Source organism: Eupeodes corollae, chromosome 1 (genome assembly GCF_945859685.1).
Source record: "Eupeodes corollae chromosome 1, idEupCoro1.1, whole genome shotgun sequence".
NCBI classification, from domain to species: Eukaryota; Metazoa; Arthropoda; class Insecta; order Diptera; family Syrphidae; genus Eupeodes; species Eupeodes corollae.
In genome coordinates, this window is record NC_079147.1 from 32,283,740 (window position 1) to 32,299,499 (window position 15,760).

A 15,760-nucleotide genomic window follows, 5' to 3' on the forward strand; every position below is an offset into this window, starting at 1 on the left:
AACAGATAAAACAAAAATAAGTTGCTCAACATCTCATAGAAAACCAGAGCTTAGTGACTTAAAACTTTCAACCATTTCTGTGTGCGAGTAATGTCAGTGATGGTGGGGACCTACAGTTTATATGCTGAATCCACAGTTTTCATGACATAAGGATTTGTCAGTTTAGGTGGGACAAGTAAGGATTGAACCTAAGACCTCTGACATGGCAGTCTTATTATCAAGTCACGGGTATTACAAATCCTTACAAAAGGCGTTTTTAAAAACTTTTTTTCATTTGAATCTGTATTGATCAGTTTCGTCACTGTGCCTATTTAATCGCTTAATCCTTACGTTCCTTATTTAAAATAAACCAAAAGTATTTTACATCTCAAATGTTTCTCCAAAATACAACATTATATTTCGAACTATATATGAAATTTTAATGTTTTATAACCAATAGCAATATCAATTGAAATAATTGAGAAAAAAAATAACCAAAAAAAGAAATGCCAACATAAGTTCTGGTGAAACTAAATTTTAATTATTTAGATTGCATTCAGTGCCAACTGTTGACCTTCTATACTTCTTTTTCTTTTTTGCTATATAGAAAGAGGAAAATACAAAAAAAAAAAGAAAAGAAAAACTATCTCATGCTGTGCTCAAATCATTGATTACAGTTCAGATGGCGCCAATTTTCTTTATATATATCTTTACTTTATAGGTAGTATAAGGTGTATAGATGAAAAGATACGCCTTTATTATACCAATTTTCTTAGCCTTTTGCATCACCTCTCAAACTGTGACATGTATTTTTTTTCCTAATGTCCAAGGAATTCTTCGATCCCATCTACAATGTCCATACAATTTATATTAACAGTAGCAATTACAAAAACGTTGCCCAATTTTACAGGTGAAATAGTTTTTAAGGTGGGGTTTTGAGTTGCTGTCTGCAAAAAAGAAGGCAACTCCGAATTTGGTTGGTGTTGCCGTTGAATGCTTCTAGAAGAGTTTTGTTTTGTCTAAATAATTAAATAAATTGTTTTTAGTAAAACATTTTAAATTAATTTTTTGATTTTTGACCATATTCAAAAATATTTTTTATCTGAACTTGATTAAGAAGACTGAAATATTGTTTAGTTTATAAAAAAAAACTACTAAAAAGGAAAACACATAACTTTCTAGAGAGCGAAGAAAAACTATTTTATTTATTTATTCAGCTTAATGGAAGCTATAACTTAACTTAACTTAACTTAACTAAACTTAACACTAACTTAACAATTTTTTTTGCTCTTGTATCAGTTTTTAATATTATTTCATGTGGGTCCTAAGGCCCCCATAAAAATGCTTTAATGTACAAGAACTTATTAGACCTTTGACTAACAGGGACAAGGAATGCGGACTCAAAATGGGTAAAGAGTATCTTTCAGATGGGATTTTGAAATGTTAAAGTCGAGGCCTAGCAAATAGCAGCGTTGCAGTGACGAAGAATTCTGGACATTAGCCCAAAGTGCCCGTTATTACTGCGGTGATGAGGGATACACAAAAAAAAAGAAAGATCGCAGATTTCGAGGGTTAGTGTTAAGATGAAATTTACTCAGGAGTGACGGAAATCTATATTGCCCATTAATAATTGGTGAGCGTTTTTGCGTCTTATGTATAAGAGTAGCAAACCTATCAGCTTTAATCGATCAGCAAAATCAAGTTGGATGTTTCATCCCAGGGGAGGGTAAGGCAAATCGAACGAAACTTCTTTGAACATTTTCAATTCTAAGTGAATGGTATTCATAAAAGGGAGACCATACTTGGCATGCATATTCAAAATGAGGACGGACTAGGAAAACTTAGAGCGCTTTAGTGTTGGAAATTCTTTTAACTATAATACCAAGATCTGTAATAGAATCGACCACATTGATGGCGTCATTTAGGAAGTTTACTACTCTACGAAATGGGATTTGTTTGCTCGAAAAGGTCATTTGTTTACATTTCCTTACATTTAACTCTAGGAAATGCACCAAACACAAAAGATATTAAGATCAATCTGTAAAAGTAAGGAATGAGATGGAGTTGAGATAATCTTAAAAATTTTCTTATCATCCGCAAATATTAGGATATCTCAGTTTTTTAATTTAAGACAGACATCGTTAACAGATAAGACAAAAAATAAGGGCCAAGGTGAATACCTTGTGGAACTCCAGGATTTGCATGTATGGGAGTATGGGACTGGAGAATTAGTTGCGGAAGAGGTAGGTAGGAGCATATCCAGTTTTTAAAAATAGATTAGGGCTTTAAGTTTGACATTAAGAATTCATATGTAGTGAATTTTTTGTCTTTAGTTTATGACCAAAAGTTGTAAGCAATATTTTGATATTTGCAAGTCAGTTCGCCGAAAATTCCACATTACCTGATAGTGTCATGGCTTCCCCAATTATTGAAATGATTATGGGACCAATCTTTGTTCGTATTCGAACTGTGGCATAGTTCTTAAAGATCTTAACATTCATGAATCCACTGGCCCAGATCGTATCCCGCCATTATTCTGTAGAGGTGTTCTTCCACGCTAGCAAAACCACTGCGTTAGCTTTTCCATCTATTCTATTCTTCTGGGCTCATTGCGAGTAGTTGGAAAACTGCATTTGTTCAGCCAATCCCAAAAAAGCCGAAGCTTTTTCTCCCACAAATTATCGACTTATAGCACTAACGTACCTTCTTTCCAAAATCATAGAAACGCTGATCAATTATCAGCTTAAGAAATAGAAGCTTCTTAACCACCGGCAATACGGTGATCTCATGTTTCATCTCAACGAACAGTGGGACAAATCTTTATTGGACTTGATATTTAAAAGACATTTGATAAAGTCTGGCATCTTGCTCTTTTATGGAAAATGCGTGCTATTGGTATTGACGAATCTCTGGATTAGAAATTTTCTTTCGAATCGTTCAATAAAATTTGTTTTGGACGAGTTTTAAGTCTGAAACCCATAATATAATTGCTGGTGGGCCCCAGGGCTCTATTTTGTCTCCGATATTTTTATATTCGTTTCCAGACTAACAACCCTTCTTTTCAGATGTGGAACTGCAACGGCAAAATATGATAAGCTCATTAAATTCCGACCTTCAAAAACCCTATGCTATCTTGTATCGTTAAAGCGAGATATACCCTCTTTGCCACTATCCATGAGTGGCCCTTGCATCAACGAATTTTGAAATTTGAGGCTTGGGACAAGGAGCCTCTCTTAACCTATTATTTTATGACAATCTTCTTCCAAGGGGGCTTCAGAGACATAGTGGGGCCCCCTGTAGTAATAAAACTAAAGTCTATGAAATACCTTGCTATTATAAGTTAAGCTAAAGGCCCAACTATAATAGGCATTAGCTAGCAAATGCGCGCATAAGTAAACATGTGAATACAAAGAATCTCAATACGAGGGAACATAATGGTGTCTAGCTCCGTTTCGTTCAATTTTTCTGATTTTCGTGAACTTAAGCAAACTTAAGCAAGAACGATCCCAGTCGCTGGCCGCATAAATAAAATCTGACATGTAGATACGTGAGCAAAATTGTATTATGGCTATCCGCAGTAATTTCACAACCTTAAGTGAATTTTCGTTGGGTTTTTGACAAAAGCTTATGTTTCCTTATGCCTATTATAGTTGGACCTTAAGAATAAAAGGATTATGATTAAAAGAAGTTAACGTTGGTTACAAAAACGGGGTTTGAAAACTCTAACCCCAAGTTTGTTGCTTTCTTTGGGAAGAAACTGGGACACGGACAAATCTACCTCAGCCTCGTACAAAAAAAGCATCACAAGACCCTACAATTATTAACTTTTATTCCTTGAATTAAGATGTTTGGCTTTGCATTGATTTGAGACAAAATTAAATCAAAAAGGTTAAAAAACTAAATAATAATGGACTCAATTTGTGTGCTCTAAATCTTACTTTTTTACTTTTTCCATATCTCATTTAATCGAAAGGAACGGGTCCTATCTAAAAATGTGTGGAAAAGAATAGAATTGTAAACAATCTAGTTTCAGAGTTCACTGCTAGACCTGCGAATAAGAGATCTGGCTTCCTGAGGTAATTTTAAGTCGAAAAACGTGTTAGGAATTCCTATTTTAGACTTTTAAATTTTTCATCTCTTTTTTTTTGTTAACTAGCTAAATTGAAAATCGATTGATTTTCATGTCACTTTTATTTAATAGTTTCTGTAAAACTAGTTTAATGGTAGAACAAGTTTCAAAAGGGTGTTGAGAATCAAATCGAAAGTTTGCTTACAAAATAATAATTTTAGTGACATTTGAATCAAATTTCTGAAAACTCGGAACTCTTAAAACTATTTTTGCCATATAAATTTTGGATAAAATCCCTGATATAGGCCTTAAATGTATGGTAAATAAAATGTCCACTCTTGGTTCTTTCTAAAATGTTATAACCATTATAAGATTTACTATCCAAATACGTATGCTTGAGTATGTAAAGTTCTTTTAGTTAACGTTTTCGTGTTCATATTTTGGAACATTTTTTTTTTAAGAAAAGAAAAGAATCAGCACCCTGTATAGTCAAACTCTTTGCTTTTAAGCTCATTCCCCCATTATGCTTCAGCTTTTTACTTGGCTGTCACAAACGTCTATAAATGATGCAGATATCCTCTTTAACTCATGTATGTACACAAATTTTCTTCAAACTTCCCTTGGATGACAAAAAAAGTTTTAATTAAAATGTCTTGTGCATTTGTTTTTTAACAATAATTCTTATACAACGAACAAAAAACATTCATAGCCATGCATTTAGAAAGAAAATAAAAAGAAGAAGAATATTTCTATGTAATTTTGAAAATTTGAAAGTTTTGTCTTCCTCTGCTGAACTTACTATTAAAAAAGTGTATAGTTTTATTCTGGATGAACTTTCTTGTGACTATGCATCCAAATTTGTGTTGCATAACTTGCACAACACACAAAAGTTTTCAACCAAATTAAAAATTCCATCATTCCCTTCTCTAAAATTTCAGAATACAATTTTAATGGATTAAAACTGAAAATATGGTTTAGTTTGTCGGTTGCCAAGAACAAAACAAAATTATGGAATGTTTTTATATTGTCTCATGTTTTTATTTTTATAAACTTAATTATATTGGGTTTTCCAGTTCGAAGTTACATTTAGAAGTTTAAAAAAATTGATTATGTCTTAAGAAAAATCGATGTTTTTTGTTTTCATTGTAGAAAAATAGGCATTCAACTTATAAAAACACCTAAATTATTCTCATTTCTTTTCTTAAATTTCCATCTTTAAGGGTTTCAATCGATTGTGGAGCACAAGAATAAGCCTTATCTTTCAATTGGCTCAGAAAAAAAAGTCTACATGTGTTCAAACTTAAATTCTTGTTGGTCAGTTTTGATCACTTCTCTAAGAAATAAATCATCGTTTTGGAGAAAGTAAGATTGTTGCACTTGCTATTTCAAAAGGATTTGGATAGAGTTTGACATTAAGCTCTCTTATCAAAAATACGTTAATTTGGTATTGTTGAATCTCTTCATTATTTCTTTTTTTCTAAGAAAATAAACGGTGGTGTGCCCCAGGGCTCCGTTTTGACTCCTACACTCTTCTTTATTTTTATTAAATGATTAAAATTGTTTTTCTGATGCCAATACGCTCAGTTTTTAACATTGGTTTTTAGATTCTCATCCTGGTCCTTCGGATGAGAACTACTAACGGCAGCATAAGATAAGCTATACCAAGCTATAATACATTTTGATATTGATAGCATTATCCATTGGGATATCAAAAACCGTGAAGAATTTAATGTCTGGAAAACTAAATACTCCTTTCTGTCACAAAAGCGTAACCCTCCTTCAATTCCACTATCCATGATTGGTACTTTAATCGAGGAGACTAAACAAATTTCAGTTCTTGGTATGTGCAGGACAAACCTTTTCTTATTGAGTAAACACTTATTTGTCATTGCGAAAAATGCTGCTGATTGTTTATGTTTTCTCCGAAGATGTAAGAAGTTTTGATACCCCTTCTGACACCAGAGTGTTTTATTCGTCAAAAACATTTTTGGACTGGTCTCCCATTAACGTATTTGAGTCTTTTAGATAGAATTAAAAAAAGAGTTTTAAAAATGATAGGCGAGACATTTACTACTTTTGAACACCGCCACAATGTGTCATGCCTGTCATTGTTCTTACCCTATTTTTGAATAGAATGCTCGGTGATGCCCGATTAGTGGAATCTCAGCATAGGTTGCCCAATACATAAGAAAGGGTATCCTCTAAATTGCACCAACTGAACATTGCATGTGAGTTCCTTTCAGCCGTATTATGTGAACGTCTGAAGCCGTTCGTCAATAATCTGATAGGTCCTTATCAGTGTGGCCCCAGACCAGGAAATCCACACCAATCGACCAAATATTCACACTGCGGCAGATCTTGGAAAAAACCCAAATCGATACCCACCATCTCTTTATCGATTTTTAAGCTGCGTATGACAGCATCTAAAGGGTAGAGCTCTACAGAGCAATGTCTAGTTTTGGCAAGCCTGTCAAACTTATCCGTTTGTGCAGAATGACGGTGGAGAATGCACACTGCTCTATCAAGGTCGGAAAAGATCTCACCGATGCATTTGATGTCAAAAAAAGTTTTAGGAAAGGCGATGCACTGTCATGCTTCTTCAACATGGTACTAGAAAGAATTGTGCAAAACTCAACCATCAGCACTAGAGGCACAATCTTCCAAAGGTCCATCCAATTACTCGGATACGAAGATGACATTGGCATAATGGGAAAATAAGAGCGTGATGTCAGTGGAACATTTTGAGCATTGCGACGGAACCGAAGAAGATTCTGTCAAAGGACATTGAAAAACGAACGTCTTGAAAAAAAAACGTAACCACGGACAAAATAACTTTGAGGTAGCTATAAACTCATCATACAACGACACCAGCGCTGAAATCAAACGAAGAATAACTCTTGCAAATCGCTGCTTCCTTGGACTTAGAAGACAATTGAGTAGTAAAGTCCTCTCTCCAGCATCTAAAACACCATCTATAAAACACTTATCATCCCAGTTCTCATTTATGGCGCTGAGGCCTCAACCCTGTCAAAGAAAGATGAGAGCGTCTGCTTTTACGGTAATTTTTGGTCCCGTCTGGATAGATGGAGAATGGAGGAGAAGATATAACGACGAACTGTAAGGGCTTTACAGCGACACTGAAGTAGCGAATAAAAGTCCAACGGCTTAGATGGCTAGGTCATGTAGAACGAATGGAAATCAACGCTCCAGCCCGGAAGGTCTTCGAATCCAATCCCGAAGTACGACGCATTAGAGAAAGACCGTGGTTCAGGTTACGCACACAGGTGGGTGAAGACCCACGCTACCTAGGGACCAAGATGGCTGGAGACTCATGTTAGTTGAGGCCAAGGTCCACCCGGACTGTAGCGCTACCTTAAGTAAATAAGTACTTAAGGGTATTTAAACCTCCTTGAGTACGCAACCGATATAAAAAAAACAGTCAGGAAAGGTTTTTTGCTAAAACTATGAAGTGTGACTACAAAATGTTAACGATTTTTATAATAAACTTCAAGAATCTCAATGAATTGGTGAAGGGCATAGTTCCTCTTTTAATAGTGGCGTACATTTTACTTGTGAAATATCAAATTCAAATGAAATTAGTCTTTTATCAAGAATTATTATCTCTTAACAATAAATATATTGGTAAAAAGTTCAAAAGAATATCTCTCAATAACACAATTAAATGGCAACGCTGAAACTTTTGACCAAAAAATTGTAACCAATAAAATTGTTGAACTACTGCCAACAATTTTCTGCACGCTGCTCTGCATCTGCATGGATTATGCACTGCAGGACGACACGAACGACGACGAGAAGACCGACAAACCTACAAACCAACCAGATACAGATTCGTGCAGTACCTTCAATCCTATACCTTAACAAAGGTCGATTGAGCCAATAAATTTGGTAAATTCGATTTTTTCATTCTCTACGTGTCCATTTATAAAAGATGCAATCTTTTGGATTTATCACAGTGAGTGGAATAATTCGATTTTAATTGCAAACTTGAGGATGATTTATTATTACTTTTTCTCATATTCCGAGGAAACATTTTAATTTAACATCTCTTAACTTTTTATATGTATATATTATCATTATCAGGTTTCCGTGGTTTTTGAAAAATGTACGTAAAGGATTAAAAGATTGTTTTGTGTTTGAGTACATGTATAAAATAAAATAGAAGGTTATGGTTTATGTTTTGGTATAAAGATTATGTATAGTTTTATTGATTTTCCTCTTGAATAAGATATTAGACCCGCAAGCCCCTTCTCAAACATAATAATATAATTCTCGTGCTCGTCATTATGTCTGAACTCTTAGCTTTTGAACATCATGGGAGCTAATAATATAAAAGCTGAGAGACAAAAACCCATCGAGACAAGTGCAATGTGTTGGCTGCATTATGGCTGCGATATCACATTGCTTTATAAATAATGTTGTCTGATATAAAATAAGTATCATCTTATAATATACATAAGTATGACGGACGTTTCAATTAAATACACAATATATATACAAAGTTACCACCCATTTTCATATAAAACAATATATGTACATCTGTTCTATAAAAGTATCTATGGTTTATAGTTCTGATGATTTGTGAATTTGAGCAAATATATAGTTTTTTGTTTTCGTTTTTCACATAAAATATTTATATGATTTTTATTATTATAGTAACGATATTTATGTTTATTTATTTTGTTTTTGTATTTTTAGGTGGTTCTCGTGTTTATTCTCAGCATTGCATCACTTATCATATATTTTATTGACGCATCTAGCGAGGAAGTTGAGAGATGTCAAAAGTGGAGTAATAACATTACGCAACAAATCGATCTCGCATTCAATATATTTTTTATGGTTTACTTTTTTATACGAGTAAGTAAATAACTTAATATTGATTTGTAAATGATATCACGAAGCGTTTTTATGTATCGAAATAGAGTTATTTTTAATCTCAAAACTTAAGGCATTCACAAAATAAACATGCGAAAAAAATGCTGTGCAATTAAAAAGAATGTTAGAAGTTCTCAAGCGTTTTCAATTATATTTTTGTTTGGGCTTTCACTATTAAACTGGATTTTTTAACTTAGTCCACTTAATTTAAAAAGAAGAAAAAGTTATTTAGAAAAAGTTAAGTTTGCGTTCTTTTTTTCGACTAAATGTAAGCTTTGAAGAATTATTATGAAATTAACTTTTATAGCTAGTCTTTTTCTTTCAATCATCAAGCTCTTGTTCTTTCTCTTGTAAGCGGCTAAGTTAATTCGGATCATCTACACCTTCGGCACAAAAACCAAGGTCCAGCCCTAACCTCATGCAACAAGTCTCTATTTATCTCCTATTTATCTATGGGGAACCGGAAAAAAACTCTATAAAATCTGAACCACTGAATTTATTTTCATGAAACTTTCAGAGAAGATCGATTTAATGCAAGGAAAATCAATTATAAAAATAACCGCCCACTTCAGCACCCACAAGAAGGGGAAATGGTTTTTGACCAAAATATGTTTTTTCTAAAATCCAACATTGAAAAAAAAATATTAAGATTATTTAAATTTATTATGAAACCATACTTTTTTTTGGAAAAAGTAGCAAACTTCCAGTTGAAATGTCGGAAAGAAGAGGTGTTTTGTGTTTTTTCCAATGAATTGAAATATTGTTAGTATATCTTTTATTTAATATTTGGGGCCCTCAAAATGACCACTTTGAATAAATCTCTCTCAAACAATTTAGAGTTTTTGTAAAGACTATTTTGTTTATAATTATATTAATAAGTGTTTCGCTTCTTCACTCATGAAATCATTTTTGGACTTTGGCTCAGGCCTTATAAATGAAATAAAGGGATCTGACGATATGAGGATCATATGAGGACATCTTCGTTTGTAGCTGCCCTTGAAGTGTTCCTGCTATTGTTGGATCAAAAGTATCTGTAATCCTTATTTCGGCTGTCTTGAGCCTCCTCTGACAAGGTACCAATGGAAAGTTCACAAGATTCTATAATTTCCTTTCCGTGTAAAACAATCTTATGAAAACTTGCTGGTAAGTAGTACCAAGGATATAATTTAATAGCAATATTTGCAGTTTCAATAGAGTATTCAAAAACAAGTTTAAAATTCCTTCACATTAACCATAAAACTGGAATTTTTTTTTGTTTGGGGTAGATAGTGAAAAGAAGTATCGAAATCTGATTCAAAATTCCAAGAAAATATTTAAAAAACGTTGTATCATCAAACAAACTCTTTTTCTCTACCTGACTTTTCAGATTCAAATGGCTATAGATTTTTTTGGGAAAAATAGCTGAGACCCAAGAATTTTAAACGCAATTAACTGGTTTTAATTAAACCTATGATTTTATGTGCCTGTTTTACTTCAAACATATTTACAAAAAAGAACATTTTAAAAGGTACATATAACTTTCAGAAAATAAGCAATTTAAAACTACTTATATTTTTGCCAAATTTCCTTGTTTTTCAACTTAAATCGAAAATATCAGCAACAATTTTTTTGTTTTTGTAAATCTATTCCCATAATTTTTACGTTCTGAAAATGTTTTTAATTTTTTTAAAATCCTACTTTGGTAAACAGGTTTTTTCCGCTATTTTCCCATTGTGCGGTGGTGTCATCTATTTGCAGGATCCAAGGTTTCGGGCGTCCTGGTTTACACCATATTTTCTGCATTAGCATGGTCTGCCACGCTGTTGTCAACCATAAAATATGCTACAAAGGATTTTCCAAGCAGATTCCCCTTTACTTAAACAAGCTATGTGTCCAGCCCACAAGAGTCTCTTTGAGGTAGAGTGCATACAGTTGATGATTGTAGCGCCTCCGGAATCGTCCTTCCTCACATAATGTGCCAATAATTCTCCGCAAAGCCTTCTTCTCGAACGTTTGCCTTTCCCTAAGCACCCATGTTTCGGATACATAATATGTGAGTACTGGTAGAACCGTTTGTTAAGTTTCTTTCACAGACTTAAGTAGTCTCTGCTGGCTTTGAGAAACCGCCCGCGTATTTCTGCTTTATGTTGTTATCTACTGCTTATCATGGTATTTAAAAGATTGGTCTTCTTCAAATTCATACTTCACTGCCTTGATTATTGACCAATTGGTTTTATCGCAGTTGACGCTCACAGATTGCGTAAAGCCTACTCGATCTGGGTGAAATATAGTGTACAGCTTGTTCGGTTCTCCCGATGATGTGGATGTTGTCTGCGTAAGTATCTGAATCTGACTGGACCTGGTGACGATGGTCCCGCTTGTTAACGTGCTAGAGTCACGGATTCTTTCTCTAACGCCAGGTTAGAGAAGAGGCTGGCCAAACCATTACCTTGTCATAGCCGTTATAGATGTTGATTGGTCTGGATAGGAATTCGAGAACAAATTTTAACTTGGCTTGTTGTCAACCTAAACAGTCGTATCAATTGAGATGACGAATTCTTGCATTTCTTCTTATGCACTATAATTTCATGAACTTCTGGATAAAGGGTGTCCCAAAATTAACGCAAGTTTTGAATTAAATAGAAAACGCCATTTTTAGTCTTTTGATAGTTATATTTTTATTGACTAGTAAAGTACATAGGATAAGGTTATGTATGGAATAACACATCGGACAAATGGCCTCCACGGCTTTGCATGCACATGCGCACTCTTTTGTTGAAATTTTCCATGACCATTCTGCATAAATGTGGCTGAATTTCATTGATGCAGCGTTGAATCTCCTCCTTTAATGCACGGGTGGTTGTGGGCTTGTTGACATAGACTTGTGATTTCAAATAACCCCATAAAAAGAAGTCTAATGGTGTTTAATCACACGATCTAGGAGGCCAATTTTGATCACCGAAACGAGAGAGTATACACGACCTGGAAATGTCTCATGCAGTAATTGAATTGTTTCACGGGTTGTATGACATGTGGCACCGTCTTGTTGAAACCACATATTGGACACATCAATATCATCCAATTTTGGCAGAAAGAACTGTGTAATCATGTCGCGATATCGAGCACCAGTAACAGTCACTGCTTGACCAGCATCATTTTCAAATAAATATGGCCCAATTATGCCTCCAGCCCAAAATCCACACCATACAGTCACGCGTTGTGGATGCATTTGTTTTTCGACAATCACATGTGGGAACCGAACCCCAAACGCGGCAATTTTGGTGATTGACGAAGCCATCAAGATGAAAATGTGCTTCATCGCTTATGATGATTTTGCTCGAAAAATCAGGGTCCATTTGTTGATGTTCAATAATCCATTCAACGAACTCTCTTCTCTGTCCACGGTCATTAGGCTTTAATTGTTGTGTTAATTGAATTTTGTAAGCATGAAGACACAGATCTTTGATGAGTATACGCTGTAAAGAGGTTCTTGAAATTTGCAATTCTTGCCCACGACGTCGAATTGAGGTTCCTGGATTGTCAGCAACACTCTTACGCACTGCTTCGACATTCACATTTGAACGGTTTGTTTTTGGTCGATCAGTGTGTTTGGCGTCTCCAACGGATCCAGTCTCCATGAATTTTTCAATTAATCTCTTCACAGTTAACGAAGTTAAAACACTATTCCGACCACATTTTGTATGAAATTTTCGAACTACAGCCGCCAAGCTTTCACTATTTTTGGAATATTCTTTAATAATGAAGACACATTGTTCTATGGTGTAACGCTCCATTTTTAATAACCCTATAATGTTAGCTGTCAAATTGCTTTTTTGCTACAAACATAAACTCTTCAAATAATATATGCAGTTTAAGTTTTTCCACTTCTGAGACTTAGCGTTGTCTAAGCTTAAGGGTAATAAGGGGCGTGATATTGATGGGATTTCACCAATCATTTTACGAATGTGTGCGAATGCATTGGTCATTCCTTTAAAAATTATTTGTAATCGTTCACTTGCAAATAGCGAGTTTCTTAATATTTGGAAATGTTCAACAATCACACCTATTTACAAATCAGGTGGTAGGCAAGACGTTTCAAACTATCATCCAATTTGTAAAATTGCTGCGATTTCCAAATTGTTTGAAAAGTTAGTCTATGACAAATTATTTAATTCTCTTAAAGCAAAGATTATACCATACCAACATGGTTTTGTAGATGGTAGATCCACTGTAACTAACCTCACTATTTTTAGTAATTTAGTCTCGAATGCACTCGAGAAAGGTTCTCAGTATGATGTTGTCTATACTGACTTTTCTAAAGCTTTTGACAGAGTCAATCATGATGCTTTACTTATCAAAATAAATAAAGTAGGTTTTCACTCAAACTTTTTGAAATGCCAAATTCATACTTAATTGCACCGGTATATGTTACGTTGCCCGTCGGGCGTCCCGCAAGGAAGCCATCTTGGTCCTCTTTTTTTGTTGTTGTTTATAAACCACATCCTTGGTATGTTTTTAAATCAAAATGCGGATGTTCTAAAAGTATTTCGTGGTATAAAATATAAACATGATTGTTTTCTTCTGCAACAAGACTTTGATCTTTTATCGGGCTGGTGTTTAGCTAACTGTTAAAATTTGAACATTTCCAAATGTCAAAGCCTAACGTTTTCTCGAAACCGTTGTCCAATTTATTGTATCTACAAAATCAATCATATGCCATTGTCCGTTATAACCTTTAAACAAGATCTTGGTGTGATTTTTGACAAAATCTTGACTTTGTTAAGCATATATATTTTTTAGTTGCTAAAGACAGTTCAATGTAAGGTTTCATTTTGCGAAACTCAAAGGAGCTTTCTAATCCACGCACCTTAACAATTTATATTTTATTATAAAAAGATTTAAAAAAATTCTACGTGTCAAAATTCTAAAAACTGAATTTGTCATATAAAAATTGGACTTCTATAATGCAAAATGTTTATATTTCAAATTTTGTTAACTTTGCGTAAAAGATAAAGTTTACCAAATGTATAAAAGACGTCATTAAAGTCACGCAAGTGTGCATAAGGGCTAAGGTGTGTCACAATGAGAGACTAGGCGTGTTCAGATATCTGAGTAATTTTTAAATGTTGAGTCTCTCCCGAACGAACTAGAAGTCGGTGTTGACTATTTCGCAATGCATGTTAAATTCTTATATATTCTTCTTTGAACGCCAACTAATGCAATTGTTACAGAATACATTCACAGTTTTCTTTAGTTTTGTGAGTTCCAAATGGGCATTATATCCTTGTTAGTTTGATACTTACATACAATTCTCAGATGTCCTAAAATAAAAAAAGAAAACAATGATCTTTTTTTATCAATTTTTAGCTTCGTGATATCATTTTCAAAAAACACATATACCATAAATAAAATATCAAATATTTTATCTAATCTTTTATTTTTAAAACATTTTATTAAAATAAATATTGATTTCTATATTTCACAGTTCATAGCGGCGTCCGATAAACTTTGGTTTATGTTAGAAATGTACAGTTTTGTAGATTATTTTACAATACCCCCGTCCTTTGTATCAATATATTTAGATCGGACATGGATCGGTAAGTGTTTGTAGTCTTATTGAGATATCATTCCTTTCATTTTTTTTTTTCAAAATGTGTGTCTGTTAGGTAGTTTTTGAAAAATGGTATTAATTGTATTATCATCTGTCTGTTTTAGTGTTAATTTTTTTTGTTTTTCTTGTAGAATCTAAGATTTTGGGTAAAAAAAAATTATATTATTTAGTTTATTCTTCGTCATCGTATAACTTGACAATAAAATCGCATTGGAAAATATATTAATGACATTATACTCATTTGAAATAATAAAAAACTAAAAATGTGTTGTTATTCATGCTCATCATCATACTTTTAGTTAATTGTTTATACTATGTTAGGTTTTGGTTAAATGTAAATGTTGGAGTCATCCTTAATTTAAAAAAGTCAATTTAAAAAATTAAAAAAAACATTTGTAATAAATGCACTTAAATAGTTATGGTTGTTTGTATTTGCACTACATTCGTTGTGTAGAAATTTCACCAGAAAGCGGAAAAAAATCATTTTGAAGATTTAGGTGAAGACTGTATAAAAATCTACCTAAATGAAAATAACTTACTAGGGCCTCACTTCTATAAAGTCCGTTTCTGTTACTCAGGGTACAAAGGGCATCAACTACTCCTACGCGCCATCATGTGCGGTTTCCGGTGATGTGCTTGAGCTCCCTCCAGCTCTTCCCCAATCTCAACGGTTCCTCCTCGACTGTTCTTCTCTACGTGCTTTCAGGTGCTGCAGCAGTATAAAAATATTGGTTTCTGTAAAATATTTACCAGAGAGTTAGTTGAAGGTTCTGAGTGAGTTATAAGAATTCTGCTTCTCCATTATTCTTTGAGATATCAAGTATACATCGTCTGCATAGATGATCCACGATGGCGCCCCCTGATCACTAATAGAAAAAGAATTGGTAAAAGTATGCAACCCTGCTTGACTCCACTTTGGGCTTTAAACTCCGTAATATTTAGACCCATCGTAACTTGCCTTGATAATAATGACAAGCTTATCTGGAATACCTCTTCTCCTGCAAAAGCTTTCTCAAAATCGATGAACAGCAGCTGAGGTGGTGGTCAATATTCGAGGCATTGTTCGATGTTTGTAAGGTTCTAATGTGATCTTACAACCTTCATTTCAATACCCGGATGATTGTTTTATTAATCACTTACTAATACTAAAGACCAAGTGCAATTAAGGTTCAGTTGAACCACACTTCAATCGAAATTAATTTCACACAAAATATTGCATCATCACGACT

At 33.9% G+C, this 15,760-nt stretch overlaps 1 protein-coding gene across 35 annotated transcripts in view; it reads left to right on the forward strand.

Moving 5' to 3' along the window:
• Positions 1-15,760, forward strand: part of LOC129954266 (calcium-activated potassium channel slowpoke) — a 241,096-nt gene that overhangs the window by 102,502 nt on the left and 122,834 nt on the right. For all 35 annotated transcript variants that reach the window (XR_008782675.1, XR_008782677.1, XR_008782674.1 and 32 more), the window contains exons 3-4: positions 8,765-8,923; positions 14,406-14,517. Coding sequence is in view for 31 of the 35 variants with exons in the window: in XM_056068084.1 (XP_055924059.1) it covers positions 8,765-8,923; positions 14,406-14,517 (271 nt within the window). In the remaining 4 variants the exon portion in view is untranslated. The remainder of the gene's footprint in view (positions 1-8,764; positions 8,924-14,405; positions 14,518-15,760) is intronic.